General features: G+C 34.6%; 1 protein-coding gene across 1 annotated transcript; it reads right to left on the bottom strand.

The window, feature by feature from the left end:
• Positions 1-453: 453 nt before the first annotated feature.
• Positions 454-19,763, bottom strand: LOC130967926 (calcium-transporting ATPase 4, plasma membrane-type-like). Its single transcript, XM_057892977.1, has 7 exons — positions 19,412-19,763; positions 4,932-4,995; positions 2,901-4,843; positions 2,655-2,813; positions 2,343-2,514; positions 1,936-2,234; positions 454-1,162 (listed from the first exon to the last, which is right to left on the bottom strand). Exons 1-7 carry the CDS (start codon positions 19,586-19,588, stop codon positions 857-859), a joined length of 3,120 nt encoding a protein of 1,039 aa, XP_057748960.1. The 5' UTR covers positions 19,589-19,763; the 3' UTR covers positions 454-856.
• Positions 19,764-20,589: the final 826 nt, after the last annotated feature.

The raw sequence follows: 20,589 nt of genomic DNA, 5'->3' as shown, positions 1-20,589 counted from the left end.
GTGCGGGGTGGTATCTATAAGAGATTCCAATACTTAAGTTAGCAAAGGTTTAAGCAGGTTTTCTTATATTGTGTTTTGAATATACCTGAGGGTGTTAATGTATTTATAGTAGAATTGATAATAACCTGAGTTCCATCTTTGTTGGTAGATTACCGTTTCCTTTTTCTAGAGAAGACATTGAGATCTCCCTTCTAGATAAATGAGAGATATCTTAAAAGTCAATTACTTATTTGGATAAGCAGAGCCGGTCTTTTTATCACTATGTCTGACCTCATCAAGGTCGGATAGATGTGGATTATGTTAGATCTCTTAATTAGGTTTTATTCATTTTGGGCTTGGCTAGCATTTCTGGGCCAGGGTATAAAATTGTTGTTCATTTATGGTAGATTTGTCAATAAAAAATTATATTGGTTTTATGCTTCTATAATACTTAAAAAATACAAAGGTAGATCGGTTCTCTCAAACTTCTCTCTAGAATGTATAGTTGCCTCATAAAATTTCAATGTGAAATGTCCAATAATTTAAATAATTGATATATCAAATGTGTCCGAAATCAACTAGCCCTCCTTTTACTCATTGGACGAACCCTTTTTTCTTTCTATCTTTTTTGACTAAGCTTTGAGTATCCAAAGCAGAAAGATAGCAACCACTGGATGAACTATTGCATGCTGCTTTATTGTTTTCCATCCAAAATTGTTTTCATTCTCTCCCCCCTCCCCCCCCCCAACACCAACACATACCCTTTTTTGTTTTTTTTTCCTTGAGAGATTCGTTTGCGTAGAGTGCAATTGTATGTCATAATAGGCTCAAAATTTAATCCATGATTGCCAAAAGAAATAAAGAAAGAGGAAAAAAATTAAGCAAGCTCCGGACCAGATGGAAGTGCTTCATAACCATCATGGTTCTTTGTTGTTGTGTCTCTTTCAACTGGAATGCACTTGAGAATAGCAGATATGGGCATGCTGACTGCTCCAATTAATACACTGAGCAACCAGTGCTGCCAGTTCAGAGGTACCGTGCTCGCAAAGGTTCCCAGGAACTCGACTATGATTGCTTGAAATGCCACTGTCGAGAAAATGACAGCAAAGAATATCTTGCTGTCGAACATGCCTCTGAATATGTTTATCTTTTCAATTTCTCTGCTGTTTATCTCATTGAATACCTTGCAAAAGAAAGAGATAATGGCAAAATGAACTAACATGTTATATTCAATTCTTAAATATATCCAGTATTTCAGGCTAAATGGTGAAGTTATGAAACATGCTAAGGGTATGTATGATTGGAAGATAAAAGCAAGGTAAATTTTATTCATTAAAGTCATTTAAATACAAATTTATCCAAACATATACCCTAAGTATTTTAGTACAAAAATACATTATGAACCGAAATTTGAGTAATCTATTGTTAATAATGCCATAGTTTTCCAAAGTGGTTAGTTATCTGTAAACCCAAAAGAAGGGTGTTCATTGATACATAATTTAAGATTGAAATGAAAGTTTAAGCATTGGAATTTGGGACAACAAAACCCAAAGGTGATAGAGTATAAAAGAACTTGGAGTATTCAAAAGTCAATTTTCTTTTTGAAAACTTATCAGCTATAATTTGGATCAAGACTTCACCACATCTACCTTGCAATCTAAATATTCAGTGATACAAGTATATTTGGTTGGGATAAAAAAATTTTCATTAAAACTCCATCAAAACTTTCATTCAAACTCATCCATAAAACTTTTGACCACTTTTTTACCCCAATCCAATCATTTACTTCCCTCTAACAAAAAACCCCTATAGTATCTTACAGTGATTCTTTATTAAGAAAAAACCCACCAAAAAAAAAAAAAATTATATTGCACATGTTCTTTATAAATCTAGTAAAATCCTTCACTCCTCACCTAATTTTACTTTTCACCAAAGAAATTCCTATCTGATATATACCTGGCAAAATACAAAGGAGTTGAAGATCAAAGTGTTGAGCACTTGAGTTGCATCTGAACCAGTAAGTCCCAGTAGCCTCTTCCCATCAAAAGTGAGAAGTGCAAGGACAATCAATTGATACAAACTCTGACCAAAGATATTCCTCCACATTGGTTTGGTGATAAAACTTGCTTTTCTTCCAACTGGGGGTCTTTCCATTAGTCCATCATTGGGAGGCTCAGTAGCCAGAGCCAATGCACCCAATGTGTCCATAATCAAATTTACCCAAAGCAACTGAACAGCTGTGAGTGGTGCAGATCCTGAAAATAAAGAGCAAATAATAATAATAATAATAATAATTTATGTTCCTTGAAGGAGATACAATAGAATTTGAACGGTAAATAAAAACTTCCGTAAGTCCAACAAACCAGTGATGCATGCAGAAACAAAGTTGATAACCAGAGCAACAATATTTACAGTTAGCTGAAACTGCACAAATTTTTGTATGTTTATGTATATGGCACGTCCCCATTTGGCCACGTTAACGATAGTAGTGAAGTTATCATCCATTATAATCACATCAGCATTTTCTTTGGCAACCTGCATGAGGTATGATTTGAAACAGACAGAATGAAATAGCATTAAAATTTGGTAACATATAACTAACAATAATATAAAATATTAAAATGACAGAAAATTCAAGTCAAGGATAATTCAATATTTGTGAGTGAGGAACAAACCTCAGTTCCAGCGATCCCCATGGCAAGTCCAATGTCTGCCTCATGCAGTGCAGGAGCATCATTGGTTCCATCACCAGTTACAGCTACAACCTCACCAAACATATTCCTCAAATTGGATACTAAAGTGTGCTTGTCAAGCGGTAGGGAACGTGCCATTACCTGAAGGAAACCATGTTAAGAACATAAGAGAGACAAGCAACTCAAATAAGAATCGAAAGTTGCAGTATCTTTGAACAAGAGCACAACCTGAATATTTGGTATGATATCTCTCATTTGCTCCGGCGACAAGTTTCGAAACTCTGATCCTTCTACAGCTACACCACCCTCGGTGAGTATAGCACATTCTTTAGCTATGGCTCTAGCTGTATTTATGTTATCACCGGTCACCATACGGACGGTTATTCCAGCTGCTAAACAAGTTTGAACAGCTTTCCTGACCCCGGGCCGCACAGGATCCTTGATTCCTACAATTGCTATCAGAGTATAGCCATGATCAGGGATACTGCTTTCCCCTTCTGTTGCGTCTATATCTTTAACAGCCAAACAAAGAGTTCTCAGAGCTTCAGAGGCAAAATTATTTATGACATCGTTAACTTTATTCGCCTGTTCTTCAGGAAGATCAGCAGCATTTCCATTAGAATCAATAATTTTGTCACACATTCTTAGTATTATTTCTGATGCTCCTTTGCAGAAAGCTCTGACCCCTCCATTAGGAAGACTCACAAGCACAGACATCTTCTTCCGAACTGAATTGAAAGGCTCAACCTTAATTATCTTATAGGTACTGCGCTGTGCATCAAAATCACCACCTGTGAGCAAACCAAATTCCAACAATGCTGATTCTGTTGGTGTTCCCAATATTGTGTTATTACCGGTTTCATCCTTAACTACTTCAGAAGATGTATTTTGAAATATAGCCTGTAAAAGGATGCTCATTACTTCCTCAGGTATCTCTGTTTTCAGCTTCTCTGCACCCTCATTACCTTTGATCTCGGCCTCTTTTTCGCATACCCAAATCTTGTTCACAACCATATGGTTAGTGGTCAATGTTCCTGTCTTGTCTGTGCAAATGCAACTTGCAGAACCCATAGTCTCACATGCGGAAAGATGTCTCACAAGTGCCTTGTCATTCATTAATTTTTTCATTGCAAAAGCAAGACTAAGTGTCACAGCTAATGGTAATCCTTCCGGAATTGCGACAACTATTATGGTCACTGCAATAGCAAAGTAGTCCAGCAGTTTCATTGCATCATTCATGGACCAACTACCAAAGTCACCAGAGACTGCTTTCTCAACAAGAAACCTTATTGTCAACACGATAAATGTCAACACGGCAAAAGCCAACCCAATTTTCCCAATAATTGTTGCAACTCCATGCAATTTCACTTGCAATGGAGTCTCCTCCTCACCTCCCTCACTTAAAGTTTCCATCAACTTCCCCCATTCAGTCCTCATGCCAACCGTTGTAACAATCATCTTTCCCTGACCATCCTGCACTTTGGTTCCCGCAAGAAGAAAAGGTTTTTGTTCATCTATATTTACTGGTTCACTCTCACCTGACAAACTTGATTCATCAATTAGTAATGAGTATCCAGTTACAAAAACTCCATCAGCTGGAACTTGATCACCAGTTGACAAATGGACAATATCTCCGACTACCAAATCGTAAATAGAAACCTTCTGTCTCTTCCCATCCCTGGTCACCTGGACAAAGAGCTTTTTCTTCTCTTTGTCCAAATCCCTGAACTGCAAGGATTGCTGGTAGTCACTAATAGCAGTAACAGTAACAACCAAAAACACACTAAGTATGATACCAAGACCATCATAAACACCCTTTGGCCATCCTTCAGTGGGAAGCCCTATAGCTATAGAAACTAGAGCACAAACTATGAGAATGATTAGTGTTAAGTCATGCAATGCCTCCCAAACAAACATCAAGAAAGATTTTGAAGGTCTCTCCGTGTAGCGGTTAAGTCCATAAATTTGTTGCCTATTATGTATACTATCTTGACTAACACCATCGTTCACAGAGACTGAGAGTTTCCTCGCAATCCCTTCAGCTCTGCCGATTTTTTTAAAGTTCTTTAGATCATGGGCAGAAACAAGCGTTGCTATATCATCTGGTTCAATTCTGAAACCAGATTCTCTTGTCTTTTCTGATAGCTCGTATTCAACTGCTGAACTAATAGCTGTATGTTTAAGAGAACTGAAAAAATTTAGAAAATGTGCAAGCAGTATGTAAACCATTCTAAAACAATGATTATGTTAGAAGCATACCATTCTTTAAAAGATCTTTTGCCCGATGAACTTGGACAACAACCCGAATGCTCCTTAGTTTATGCTGTAAATAAAGATAATATGGTCAGCATTTACTACGAATCTATGGGGTTCCAGCTGCATCAAATGAGAAAAAATTGAGAGGATAATGCATTTGAAGCTGAAGGATTAAAGTAGGGGGTAAAATTTCAACACACGAAAATCTTTTTAAGTTCAATATTCAAAGCAATCACTCTATCAATAGAGGTCATTTGCAAGGAAGTACATCATTGAAGCAAGAGCATGCTCTAGAGAAAGAGACACAGAAGAGAGCTATCATACAAGGATGAATGCAAGGTATGAGCAAATTCAAATAGAAAATTTTGCATATATACTTTGTATGGAAATTGAAAAAATTACACTATTCGAATGTGTTGTTTTGGCAACACCATTTTACCTCTTATCAAGAGACTAGATTTTTCTTTTGGTGAAATCTCAAAAAAAAAAAAAAAAAAGGTTACGGATGAATGTTACTCCCATATCCTCCATTCTTGGAGCAGCTTCCACAAAAGAAATCATCCGACTCTAAGTTTAAGCTGATCAAGATAAGCATGCCAACACACTGATTTACTTCTCAGAGAATATGAGATATGCTAATGATCAAATTCCTTGAAGTAAACCTAGTTAGGTTCATCTAACAGTTAGCTCATTAGTCTGTTTAAGCAAGTGTGGAGTTCGAATCCTGTCTTGTGGATGTAGTAATTCATTGACCAAACACAAACCCTTAAATGGAGTTCTCATACGCAATGGATTAGTACTTGTCTTTGTTAGAGGAGATATTATGGGAAACCAGAATTCCTTGAAGTAAGAGACTCCCATAATGCTAGATTAAAAAGAGAAGACCTTTCTCCAATGCTCCTCCCAAAAGTTTAATGTTTTATAACCTTGACGAATACGTATCCAAGGGCTAGTGGAAGTAAGTATTAACACCTCAACCGTTTCTATCCTTGGCATACTTATATGAAAACTAGAAGAATGTCTTTGGTTACTGTGTATAGTTATTGGTATTTTTCTCTTTTATTTTTTGGTTAATAGTCAAATTAGTTTTGGAAAGATAAGGTATTTTTTAAATTTGTCATTGAAAGATTTTTTCAATCAAATTGGTCTTTTAAAAATTACGAATTAATCATATCTGTCCTTCAGTTATTCCACTCGTAATTTTGTAAACAATTGATAATGTGAAATGTTAATTGATAGCATACATAACACATAACATGTTCAATTAAATGTTGATTAAATATATTTATGAAAATCTATTAATTTAGTCACTAGGTCATATTAGGAATAAGCTTTGTGTAATTAGGAAAAATGAACAAATTAATAAACTTTCATAAATATATTTGGTTAATATCTAATTAGATATATCAAGTATTATATATATTATTAATTAACATTTTATAACATTAATCATTGAAGAAAATTGTTAATGGAGTGACTAGAGAACGAATATGATTAATTCGTAAATTTTGAAAGACCAATTTAATTAAAAAAATTTTAATAATAAATTTAAAAAATATCTTATCTTTTAGGACTAATTTGATTAACCCTTTATTTGGTAACTATTTGAAGATAGAAATCATGGACAATGATAAACAAAGTGCTTTTATTTTAGGGTAAAAATTGGTCAATTTTCGGCCTAGTGGACAAATTTCAGTATATGTTCGATTGAAGTCATCTAAAAAGTCACACGGATATTACTATAATTACTTTAATTTGACAATCCCAGAGACCACAATACAATTGTGAATACCAGGAAATAAAAATGACTCATGTAGTCATGTATGCTTCTTTGGATTTGAGCACTTATTCTTACTGGTCTTTTGTCTTCTAAATTCAAATTCAGATTGTCGGAAATTATTTTATTTATGGAGGAAGTGTTGGTGAATTGGCCGGATATTGGCCAAGGAGGGGAATTACTCGAGGGTGGAGCTTACCCTCAACACGCCGGGGGCGTGGTGGCTGAGCGGCAGAAACAGTTGGCAGCATGCCGGGGGCGTGGTGGCTGAGCAGGAGTGGCAGGTGGCAGCACGCCAGGGGCGTGGTGGCTGAGGTGGATAGCCGAGCTGGCAGCACGCCGGGGGCGTGGTGGCTGAGGTGGCAGCACGCCAGGGGCGTGGTGAGTCATCACGCCAGGGGCGTGGTACGTCAGGGGTGGCAGCTTTCGCGGAGTCCCAAAGCAGCACCACGGGGGGCGTGTTGCAGTCCTGTCTGCATGCAGGAGACAGCCTCCCACCCCGGGAACCACGCATGCCATTGCTCCATGTATATATATATGCATGCAGGACGCCTTCTCCTCCCATTCATATCATAGCTGAAAGAAAAGAGATACACGGGAGAAGGAGAGAAAGAAGTGAGGTAATTAGTGAGGAGGGTATAGTAAGTAGTAGTGAATAGTGGTGAGTTAAGTTTATATGTGAAAATAAAAAGAATATTAGTTTAAAGGATTAAAAAAAAATGGTACGTAATTATCTAACGCCTGAAGAACATATTATCAACTATCTGGATCATCCTATTTATGTAAGTAAATAAATTTTTTTTTTGATGTATTTAAATTATTTTATTTTTTATGTATTTTTTTATGATATATATATATATATATTGGTGTTGAGAATATTATTCTGTATATTTTTAAATATTTTAAGAATATAATAATATTTTTTATAAAATAATAATAATAATAATAATAATAATAATAATAATAATAATAATAATAATAATAATATATTTAGTAAGTAAATAAACCCTAAATTATATTATACTGTATCGTTATTAAAAAATTTAGTAAGTAAATATTATAATAAACTAAATATGTAAAATGTATAAAAAATAATAATATATTATATAATAGTATGAATTATTATCGTATAATACATATATATATTATTATATTATTGTTATCGTATAATATAATATATAAATATAATAATAATATTGTTATCGTATATTATATTATATACATATATATATATATATATATATATATATATATTATATTTAAGAAGATAATTATTTTTATAATAATAATATTATATTAGATAATAATTTTATATTATTTAATATTGTTCTCGTATAAATATGTGAATGTATATTATAATATTATAAGGATTATTATTTAATTAATGTAACATGTAATTTTGTTAATGCAGCCTAACAGGAATTTGTTGGTGCGTAAACTGGATCCACCACAGACGTGAGATCCGATGGTGGAGAACCACTTACGCGCCACGGGATTCTACCACGTGGCCAGAATTGGAGTCATAAGAGGATTTCACCCCATGTTAGCTGCTCTGGTTGAAAGGTGGAGGTCTGAAACCCATAGCTTTGTATTGCCAATTGGTGAGGTTACAGTGACATTAGAGGACGTCGCTCATATATTCGGCCTACCCATTGATGGAGAGCCTGTCAGTGGATGGACAGATAGTAGCAGCGAGTTTGTTCAAAGTCAGGGCATAGCGATATTCGGTCGTGAGCCATCAGTCAGTCATAATGCGAAGTCCTATATCAAGTTGGCTTGGGTTCGACGTATTAGAGATGCAGAGCCGTTGGATACTGAGGAGTCCATCAGGAGATACGTCAGATGTCATATCTTCTGTTTGTTAGGGTCGACCCTATTCACGGACAAGTCGACCGCATATGCCCATGCGAAGTATTTACCATTGCTGCGCGATTTCGAGCAGATCCATACTTACAGTTGGGGGTCAGCTTGTCTCGCTCATCTTTACAGAGCACTATGCCGTGCATCACGATATGATACTAAAGAGATGGATGGCCCTCTGAATCTATTGTTTGTTTGGGCATGGGAGCGAATGCCGTGTCTTGCTCCCGTACCGAGACAAACCCTTCCACCCGCCGAGATACCAGTTGCCAGGAGGTAATAAGTCTTATTTTAGTCTTGTGTTATATTCATGATGCATGTTTGACTTATGGTGTTTTATTTAAATTTTTCGATTAATAACGTGTCAGGTGGAGTCATTCGGAACGGACTACAGCGTGGTTATCCAAGACCGTAGAGACATTCAGGCATGACATAGACTACATGGAAGAGGTAAATAGTTATATTTTAGCTGTTCCGTTTTTCAATCCATTATTGTTAGGGTTCTAATATGCCAATAATACTGTGGCAGTTTGAGTGGCGGCCGTATCACGGATTGATCGTTCCGGACGAGTTATATCCCCATCTTGAGGTGTGTGACATCGTTGCTCCGTTGTTGTCATTCGAGTGTGTCGAGTGGCACCCTGCGGACCGAGTGATGCGTCAGTATGGATATGCACAACCTCCTCCGCGGGCAGTAAGAGATATTCCAGTTGATCAGCATTGCGTCGTTCTACGTGGAGTGCAGCTACATGATTGGACAGTTTTGCATGGGGCATGGATAGAGGAGTGGGCCAACAGGCGACACAGTCGATTGCGGGATCGGCACCCCCTTCCGACCTGGGATTTTTTCCCGACGGTAGAGTATCGGGATTGGTACGTACGCTCCTACGGACATCTGTTGAGATTGACGGCATACGTTCCTCATCAGCCACAGCCACCTGCCCCACAGCCACCTCCCCCAGAGCCACCTGCCCCACAGCATGCAGTGTTTGAGCCGATTCCTTATTATATACCACAGCCACCTGCCCCACAGCATGCAGTGTTTGAGCCGATTCCTTATTATATACCACAGCCACCGGCCTACAGTCATGGTAGCCATCACTCTCAGGCCAGTCACCACTCTCAGCACTCTGAGCACACCCCCCACGCTCAGAGCAGCCACCATTCTCAGCACAGTGACCACGGTCCGTCCGGCCATCATCAAGATCCCATACTTACCATTCCTTCCGGTACAGATTGGTTTGACTTCTCCAGTGGTGGAGAGGCTGGTTTGGGTGGCTGGTCAGATTTTAGTGGTATCCCTTCACTGTCAGTGTCAGCTGATCCACGTAGGGCATCAGTAGATACGGCTCATGGTTTGCAGGGTCGTACTTCCGACCGCACGTCAGGGAGTGCATCATGTGATAGTGGTTTTATGCATCGTCAGCGGGCATACACAGTTGTTGACACGTTCAACCCTGGATCATCGGCTCCGACAGATGCAGGTGGTTCGGCCGCTCCGACAGATGCAGGTGGTTCGGCCGCTCCGACAGAGGCAGGTGGTTCGAGAGCTCCGGGGGTGGATGACTCAGTTCGAGGTCACCCATATGACCTACGGACGGAGCAAAATCCACCTGATAGGTATACTCCATCGCGGTTCAGTCTGGGCATTATGGGTAAGGGACTGAGGTACTTTGGTGGAAAGAAGTGAGCTTCGGTTTAGATTATCTAGATTTTATTTTCAGAGTTAAGTTAATGTAATTCGTGTTTAATGTTTGCTTTGGTAACTTATGTAACCTGTAGTTCCCTTTTTTGTATATTAACTTAAGAAAATCAGTTAATGACAATATTAAGCAGACATTTAGATATCAATGGATAGACTTCATTTGAAAAATACAAATAAAAAAGTACAAACACGAATGATAATAAAAGCACTAACTGACGAAATGCAAATTAAAAAGTACAAACATGAGTAAACTAAACTATGAACCAGCACCACTCGGTCCAGCACGCTGCGGACACCTACTCCGACTATGACCCTGAGCACCACAGAGACGGCATATCCGAGGACCACGCATGTCACGTGAGTCCATTTCATTCAGATATCGGGTCAGTTTGGGCCTGCCTTTAGACGTTCGCCTCAGTGCGTGATTAGCGACCAATGTGGGTCCCTCATAAGCAGGCCATGTCTCAGGATCTCCTAAGGGTGTGAACTCAAACCTATAAACCTTACGAACTTCCGTCATCTTGTACACATCATGCACATACAACTGCCAATCAAGCCGCTGGTTAGCACAGCAAGCAATAACATGGCGACATGGTATTCGTTCAACCTGAAAGTGCCCACAGTCACACGTCCGTCGCGCTAGATCAACAACTAACACCTTTCCAGTAGTCATTTCGCGCACCTCAAACACCTCATTTCTTCTATCAAAGCGGTGCACAACTATGTTCCCAGCCTGTTGCATACTTGCTTCTATCCGTTGTTGCGCAAATGCGGAGTACGTAAATCCAGCACGCTTGCATTCGTGAGACTCCGCACTCTTCCGTGTAAAGAGTTCATTTAACCTATAATATGTTGCTCGGACAAGCGCCAACACGGGTAGATTACGGGCACCCTTCAACACTGAGTTAATACACTCCACAAGGTTTGTTGTCATATGGCCCCATCGATGTCCCTCGTCGAATGCCAATACCCAATGTCTGAGTCCGATGGCATCGCACCACCTGGCATATGCCTCGCCTCGCTCTTCCAACCTCTTATAGTTGATATTGTACTCCTCCACCGTTCTTGAATACCCTATATTGACAACAAGCTTCTGCAAGTGAGGGACTTTGAATGCCCTTAAGAAGTTACTGCCGATGTGTCTTATACAAAACATCCACCATGCTCTTGGAGGTTGCCAGTCACCACCGGAACGATTAACTGCTGCCCGTATTGACTCATGCCGGTCTGAGATCATACCCACACCGTCTTTTCTAACAACATACGTTCGCAGATTCCTGAGGAAGAAGTGCCACGCATCAGCTGTCTCACCTTCCACCAAGGCAAAGGCGATAGGCACAATGTTCTGGTTCCCATCTTGTGCAACAGCGACTAGAAGTGTACCTTTGTATTTTCCGTATAGGTGTGTGCCGTCAACCTGAACCAGGGGCTTGCAATGTCTGAATGCCCTAATGCATGGATTGAAACTCCAAAATACACGATGAAGTATTTTTACACCTTGTGCCTCCTCGTTCCCGTTGTAGAGTGGTCGTGTTTCTATTTGGACAACTGAACCAGGAATCTTCTGCACCATGACCGAGAGCCACCACGGCAATGCTTGGTAAGATTCCTCCCAATCACCGAAAACGAGCGCAACTGACTTCTGCTTTGCCAACCAAGCCTTTCGATAACTGATGGTATAGTTGAACCTTGACTGGACTTCCGCAATTATAGATTTCACCTTGATGGACGGGTCCGACTCAACCAGCGGCCTTATAGCCTCAGCAACTGTATCTGAGTCCAACTTGGAATGATCTTGTGAAATCGTTCCGATGGTGCACGTGTGCCTACCGTTGTATCTGCGTATCTCCCAACAACCTTTTCTCCGTATCAAGCTGGCTCGGATAAGCCAGTCACATCCACGCCCGTACATCTTGCATTTTGCATAGAACGTCTGTGGCTCAGACTCAAACACATCATAGTCAACTCCTCTAGATATAGTGAAACTTCTAATTGCTGCAACGACCGACTTTCTAGAGCTGTATTCCATTCCAATTCGGAACTCTCCGTCCTCAGGATCAGCAATACCTACAGAAAGCCGAAATCATCGTTTATTGCACACTCCAAGGTATAAAGTAACAAAAACTTCTTATCTAGTCAACACGTACCTCTGTTTGCATATTCCGGAAACTCGGGGGCATGCATGGCGTCGAGATCCAACTCACACAAAAAAGGTGGAACCCCCATCGGTTGACTGCTCGAGGGACGAACCACTACATTCTCCACTGCTGCCTCAACTCCCACATCACCATCCTCATCTTCATCGCCGGCTTCATAAGTGGCTTCGAAGTCCTCTTTGCTGTCACTATTCATACCTTCGTACACTGCAGCTATATCATCATTTACATCTATATCATTTTGGACCGCTTCTGCCTCTTCAGCTTCAAACTCAACGTACAACTCAATCTGTGGGTGTCTCATATAAGTCTGCCGGTGAATTTGAAACATATTCTGCATACTCGCCTCATCCGTGATCGGAATGGTATAAAACTGTATTAGGCCACCAAAAACCACAACCGGATTTCGGTACAGAATTCTCCTCACTCTCATTAACGTACCATTCTCCATGCTTTGACATAGGCCGTTCTGCAGCTCCATTAACGTCATCGTGCATGGAACCACAAACGAAAACGAATTTTGTGACACAAACCTCACTCCCTCATGAGTATTACGTATTATCTCACCATTACGATACACCACCAAATTTGCGGTGTCCTCCATTACACCAACTACAGCATCAAAGAATCCTCACAACACACTCAAATCTCACTCACTCAGTATGGAAAACACTATCGAGCTCTACCTTATATAGAGCGGTGAACTTACCACGCCCCCCACGTGGTTCACACTTGGACCAATCACCTTCCGCCACGTCAGCACGCCACCTGCGTGCTGACGCAGCACGCCCCCCACGTGGTGCAGCAACCGGCCAACCAGATTTCGCCACGTCAGCACGCCCCCTGCGTGCTGACTAAGCACGCCCCCTGCGTGCTGCCTAGGTGGCTCAACCACAGCTTGCCACCTAGCTTCCACGCCCCCATGTGATGTATGCACCACGCCCCCTGCGTGCTGTGCTTTTCATCTGACACGTCCATCTCTGTGTAATACACACAGTTGCTCCATATTCTCCCAAATCACCAACATGTTTTCCATATTAAAATTAATGAGCCTCAGATTGTTGCTATTTTTTCTTTTTTTTATCTAATCAACAGTAAGTCTGCAACCAGTTATGCGCACTGATAAAAATTAAATTGTAAATTTTGTCAATTTTCTGTAACTGTTTCCAAAATTTGTAGTTTGATAATATTTTTATATTTTACGAGAAAAAAAGATAAACTCGAGACAGCTTAAATACAACTTTCAATACATCGTCTCTCTCATTACGATTGTAGACCTATGGCATTTTGACAAATTTGGTTTTAGAGAGTTTTGGAGGATAGGAGTTTTAGAGGATTCAAACTCAATCATAAATCTTATTATTAAAAGATCAGAGTTTTGGAGATTCTTTTTAGCTACCCAACGTTCTTATTTTTCAAGTTTCACCAAATTGGGAGAATTTTTTTTATCAATTTTAATTTAATTTATATCTTTATTTCTAATAAATTATTGCAATGATGTAAAACATACTAATTACAAAATAAATTATTTTAATAGAAGATAGAAAAAGAAAACATAAAAAACCTTTCATTGTTTTTTCCTTATTTATTTTAAATCAATATATTAGTTTATATATACTATTTAATTTATTTTTTTAATATATATTTTTTTAATAAGAATTATTAATTTGAAATTTAGACAGCATCGAATTGGAGAGCGAAAAAATGAAACAGCAGCTGAGTTACTTTGCAAATTAAAATTTGTAATTAGAGAAGAGAAATTAACGTGATATTGGATGCAATTGCAACGTTTGTAATTTGATTCAATTTATAATCTTTATTTTTTAAAATTTAAAATCTAAAATTATTAATAATTAATTAATCATCTAATTTATAATTTTAATTCTATTTTTTTATTATTTTATTGTTAACATTGTTTATTACTATAGTACTATCATTATCTCTCTATACTTTTTCTATTAAAAAAAGATTGTTTAAGCATTCAGGTCTCAAACCTCAATTGTTGGTAAAGAGAAAGTCAGCAATTATGATAATAGTGAGTATGGTAGAATAATATTATAATAAATTGCAGATAATATACTAATGCCACTAGGCCCCTGTCATTCATTTTTCTATGACTAAGTGGCATAGGTGTTCTATTATCACTTATCAAGAATCTATCTTAGATTTCAATCTAATTGACCAGGTTCACTGATTGCATCCCTCTTTTAACTGCCGACTAGCCGGCCATTGAATATAAAATACATTCCCTCACCATATTCGTTTCCTTCTGTATTTTATGATTGGTCCATCTCATCTGACTTTTGTGTATTTTATACTTTGAGATCTATGACCAAACGTGACGAGGGTGACTATGCAATTATCCCACTCATTCATCGACAGATGCCTGAATTATATTAAGCATTTAGAAAGCAAGGTAAAATAATACTACACCCGAGGAAAAAGAGTTAAATAATCGAATATAGACACCGATTAGTCTAAAATAGAATGGTTTGAACAGTATGTATGAGATTCTCCGTTCTAATCTAGTTACTGTTACGAAAAATTAATAAGAAGTTATTTTCGTATAAAATTGATAATGAAGAGAATAGTTAAATAATAATTTAATTAAATCTGTTAAATTATTTAATAATTTTTTATTATTAATTTTACATAAAAATAAATATATATACATATTTACTAATAAAAAATAGGTTAACATATTAAAAGATTGTTTTCCTCAAATTATGTACAGAGAATCTTAGTATGTTTGGTTTGTTAAAATATTCATTTTAAATACTTTTGAAAAGAGTAAGAATTGGAAAAAATATGACATTGGCCTGCTAAATTAGAGTTGTTGGGTTACTGACTCAAAAAGTTAGTTTATAAACTAAAATTGATGGTTCTCTAATTTTTCTTCTTTTAAAATAGCACTGTATACAGATTGGATTTGATCAAATATGATATCTGTAGTTTTTTAGGTCAGATTCGATTTTATCTGTATGGATAGAATCAGATCGGATATCGGATATATTCGTATAATTTAAAAAAAATTATTTTAAAATTTTATTTGGCTATTTTTATAAAAAAATATCTATAAATTTTATTTTTCATCTGTTTAAATTTATTTATTCCTAAAATATTATCAATAAAAGTTCTCTTGAATAACAAAAAAAATAATAACACAATATTTAAGTTTAATTATTTTAAGTTGAAGTACAACATAAAAAAATAAAAACAAGATACCATAAAATTCATAAAACAACACATTAAAATTCATATCACATTAGGGTTTACTTTCTTAAACTATGCTATTTATATGAGACGTGCGGATATACGGATTTGCGGATCGAATCCGCGGATATCACTGTTAAATCCACTATCCGATCTTACTATAGTGCGGATCAGATAATATCTGCAAAATTCGGATCGGATGCGGATAATTACCGCAAATATTATCCGATCTATGTGTAGCCTATTTAAAATAAACAGTAATTCTGCATTTTATGAGAAGAGCAAAAACAATTGAAGAGAGAAATAATTTAAAAAATAAGATTACAAATTTATTTCTACATGTTTTTGAAACAAAAAATTTAATTCATTTAGAAAATAGAAACTTCCAATTATTGTACGAATTTTTATGAGACTTTTTTTTTTTATTGTACTACACTAAATATAAGATTAAATTATGTTGTGATTATCATTTGTTGGATCTAAACATTTAATTTAATTTTGAAATAAAAAAGTGTACTGGATGTAAAATACTACATATGTAATCTAAAATAATATGTTATGTATATTATATGTTATTATTACAATAAATTTGTTTAATTAAAATACTTACATTTTTATATGTTTTAGATAATTATACATTATAAATGTATCACATTTCTTGTGTACAAAAATGATAACAAAAAAAACAAGTTTTTATAACGTATTTTATTTGGAAACGAGACAATGACAAAAACAAACTTCTGCATATCAAACTAAATAAGAGAGAATTTTTCGTTATTTATCAAGTTTACAAATTATATGTGATACATGTAAATTTTTTTTATATATCTAAATATGATATTATGTTAATTATTTAAAAATTATAAAAATCCCCAAAAAATGTTCATATTTTTAAAGAGCAAAATGTGAACTCAAAATTAAGAACATAAAATAAAATAAAAATCAATGAGATAGAATCGCTAAGTGTATCTGTTACAAATTTATGTGGCTTAGGGAAGTCCCATTTTAATTATAAATCAAGTCATGCTAGAAAATGAAAATAATTTATTTGTCTATGAATCTTATCCATTGATGACACATTTATCAAGCATATAAATGACAAGATGCATTCATATTTATCAAGCATATAAATGACGAAGATGAAAGAACACCTTTAAATAAATATTTAAAATAACATTATTGAAAATAATATTATGTAGACATTTTTATATATATATATATATTGGCTTACTCGGTACTCACCAGTCACCACTGCAAAAGCAACAGCAATGACCCGCAACAGATATATAAACCCGCAAAGTGGGTCAGTGACTTAGTAGTGGATACTGGATTTTGACGTCAACATCGAAGATTTTCCTGTTCTCTATTTATTTATTGCATTTTGGTAAAGATTTAATTTTCTTTTACTCTGAAAATTTTTCCTAATGAAATCACTAAAGATATTTTTTAATATCTCATATAGTTTGGATATGTGAAAAAAAATCGATAAAATATTTAAGTAGGAGAATGAATAAAATAAAAGATAGATAATAGATGAAAAGTAGATAAAAACTTAAAAAGATTATTCATGAAGTAATCAAATAAAATCTACATAAAAGTTATCTTTTTATAAATATGATATATATAAATTTTAATGACGTTGTTTAATCCATGTAGCCGACCTTATAAGACAATACTTTGTTATTTGTTGTTGTTATATTATTTTACTATACACTAACTATGATTTTGTAACTATAATAATAATAATAATAATAATAATAATAATAATAAATATATTATTATTATTATTATTTGAGTACCCTAATAACCTTAGAGAATGGTGAAGTCTAATGCATCATTAAGTGTGCGACTTGTATTTGTATTTTCTTATTGTCTTTTAAAAAATAAAATATAAAAATTCCTAAGAACCTTATCTTTCTCATATGAAAATATGGACGAGGTTCAGCTAGGTTTGTCTTTTCACAAATAAACTTTTCTTTTATACTTTAGCATTGTTATTTGATTGCAATAACCGCAATACATTATGGCATTATGCACGCATAGAAGGATATGGGTATCATGTAGCACAGCCGTTTCTAAAAATAATATTTTTTTCTTTTATTTATAATAAAAAGTGACAGCAGACGGGGACCGAGTATGGAGCATGGACCATCAATGTTAATGCCAATGAATATTGATGAGAGCCTCAAAATGCAACTTGGAAATTTAGTCAAATAGAAATAAGCCTCACATTATCCTCCCTCCCTGTTCCCAAATAAAAAGTTAATATCTAAAATTCTCTCTAGCAATCGATTATCTAACACCCGGTGGTTCAACCACTATGACAACTTTTTTTTGTTTAAAGATGTAACACTGAACTAGTGGATCCACTGTTAGAAGTAGACTAATTTTCTTCTTAAAAGATAATAATAATGAAAAACCTAATTCCAATTCACGCACCGAGTTCTTTGTAGTAGTATGTTTAGGAGTAAGAGTGATAAAATGTTGAAGTTACTGATAAATAGTGTTAATTAATTTAAAAATAATTTCTATTATTAATTATTAATATAAAAAATTATTTAAAATATTTTATATAATAAAAAATATTTAAAATATTTAATTAAAATCAATAAAAAATTAATTTATATTTTAATAAAAATAAAATATTAAAACATAATTGCAATTCCTTTGTATGATTTGTATTTTGTAGTGTCCAACGGGCGTAATTCATAGTTTCTATTTAAAGGTAGAATTCTTACATCTAGAGAACTAGAACTATGAAATATCTCCTATAAACCAAAAATAAAAATAAACATAAAAAAGTAAAATAGATGGAGTTTCCAACATTTACTAGTATCAGTAACTTTATAAGATTTTTTTAAATAAATAATTTAATTATTTTATTTACAAAATTATGTAATTAGTAACGTATTAATCAATTTATATAACATAATTTATCTCGTTTATAGTGTATCTCGTTTACACTATAAATCAAATTAATCAAGTTTTGTTTTACGCTAGTTTGCAAATGAGATATTTAAAATTATAAAAAAAAACATATCTCATTTACAGTGTAAAGGAAATACACTTATAATTAAATACACTTATAATTATCTCGCAGTATAAACAACGAGATATATGTATTATTATAAAAAAAATTATAATTAAAATAATATAAATAATTCAAAATTTTAATGCGCAATTAATACTCAAAATGTTGGTAAAAAAATTAAAACGAAGAATATGTTTGAATTTAGTACTCAAAGAGAGTACATACAAAATTTTAGATTATTCGATCTATAATTTAATCTAAATATTTTTATGTATTTTTTTAATATTAATTGTTTAAATATATCTTTTGTTTTAATCTCTTTCACTAACCTTTTTAAATATTAATTGCATTCTAAAAATTCATAATGATCTTGTTTAATATGTATTTTTTATCAGTGTAAACGAGATAAACTATGTGATAAATTATATATTTCAAAAATAATTAAATTATTTATTTGTAAAACAAATCCAGTTTTATAAGGAAAGGAAAAATGGTTTATAAAGACGGAAGCTTAAACGTTGGATCACAACATAGCGTTTTTCATCCGCTTCTTTTCAACGTTCCTAATAAGTCATAACTAACTATCTATCCTGATTTATCAGTGTTTGATTCGTTTTCCAATTGAAATAAGATTTCAACTAACTATAAAAAATAAAAAAACTAATGTTTAGTTCTCGTAAATCACACACAACAACACAAACTGAAAGTGCATTAAGAGAGAGAGAGAAAGACAGATGGAACCTGTATTTTCTTCTTCTTCTCCTCGGCGAGTGTTAGTTTAACGAGATCTACAACATTGCGGAACCTCCTGCGGCGGTTCTTGATGACCCAGGCTGAGACCGCAAATCTCCATCTACTCAGTGCTTCAATGGAACGATCTTTCGGTTCCAATTCGAACTCCTTCAAATAGTTATCCATTGGTGTGAAATCCAAATTACACAGTTTGAATTACCAACCTCGCAGAATAACGCTGTTTTATGGCGGTTTTCAGTAGTACGGTGAGTGAGTGGTGTGGCTTTTTTTGCTTGACTTGTTAGGAATATAGTTAAAGGAAAAGGGAAGGGAAGGTAACCTTGCGGAGGTAGGTCGAAGGAAATAATATTAAATAAGGAATAAAATCAAAGTTAATTAATTGGCCATTACGTGGGGAGATAGAGGCAGTAACGAAATATTGCGTTATTGGTGTTAGGTGGGGCTTATCTTCAAAATGTTTGAAAAAGAAAATGAAAGTTTTTTATATTTGAGTCTAGGTTAGGATAAAATACTCAAATATAAAAAATATTACGTGGATGTCTCCATGAATGTAATTATATAAATTTAATTAGGCAAATTTGATTTTCAAGTTATAATAGTAAATTGAATTGGGTGTATTTATTTACATTTTAATGTTGTGTTAATTATAAATCCAATTGAATGTACTTAATTTGATAAATTCAGTGTCAAACCTATTCGATTTACATGATGTAACAATAAGACGAAATAAACTAATTCAATTCTAGTAAATCGAATGAGCTTGTGTCGAATTACTTTTTGAAATTCGTCGTCTAGTAAATCAAATGGAATTGTTTTGATTTACATGCAACATGCTAATGAATAAATCGAATTTACAGTTTGATTTACCAAGTATTTATCAACCTACATAAATGAATTTATGTTAATTCAATTTACTATGGTGTAAATGTATATAAATAGGAGTTGAAATTAATTTATTTTTGACAATTCTATACTAAAATTAATTTTAATAACATGAATATTGTTTGGATAATATTAATTAAAATCATTTTTAGATAGATAATTATTAAAAAAATATAATATTAAATTATTATCTTTTTAAATATATTTAATTTCTTTTATTTTTTTAGTATATTTTTTATATTATATAATATTTTTTCTAGTATTATATTTTAACATGTTATAAT

Source organism: Arachis stenosperma, chromosome 3, assembly GCF_014773155.1.
Source record: "Arachis stenosperma cultivar V10309 chromosome 3, arast.V10309.gnm1.PFL2, whole genome shotgun sequence".
Lineage (NCBI taxonomy): Eukaryota > Viridiplantae > Streptophyta > Magnoliopsida > Fabales > Fabaceae > Arachis > Arachis stenosperma.
The sequence above is the reverse complement of the archived record's forward strand: the minus strand, read 5'-3'. Positions and strand labels throughout refer to the sequence as shown.

Excerpts from the sequence above, each read along its gene's own strand:
- LOC130967926 (XM_057892977.1), bottom strand. The coding sequence starts at position 19,588 with ATGGATAACTATTTGAAGGAGTTCGAATTGGAACCGAAAGATCGTTCC. Across the intron at positions 4,844-4,931 it reads AAAAGATCTTTTAAAGAATG|CTATTAGTTCAGCAGTTGAA; the intron begins GTATGCTTCTAA and ends TTAAACATACAG. Across the intron at positions 2,515-2,654 it reads TGGGGATCGCTGGAACTGAG|GTTGCCAAAGAAAATGCTGA; the intron begins GTTTGTTCCTCA and ends TACCTCATGCAG.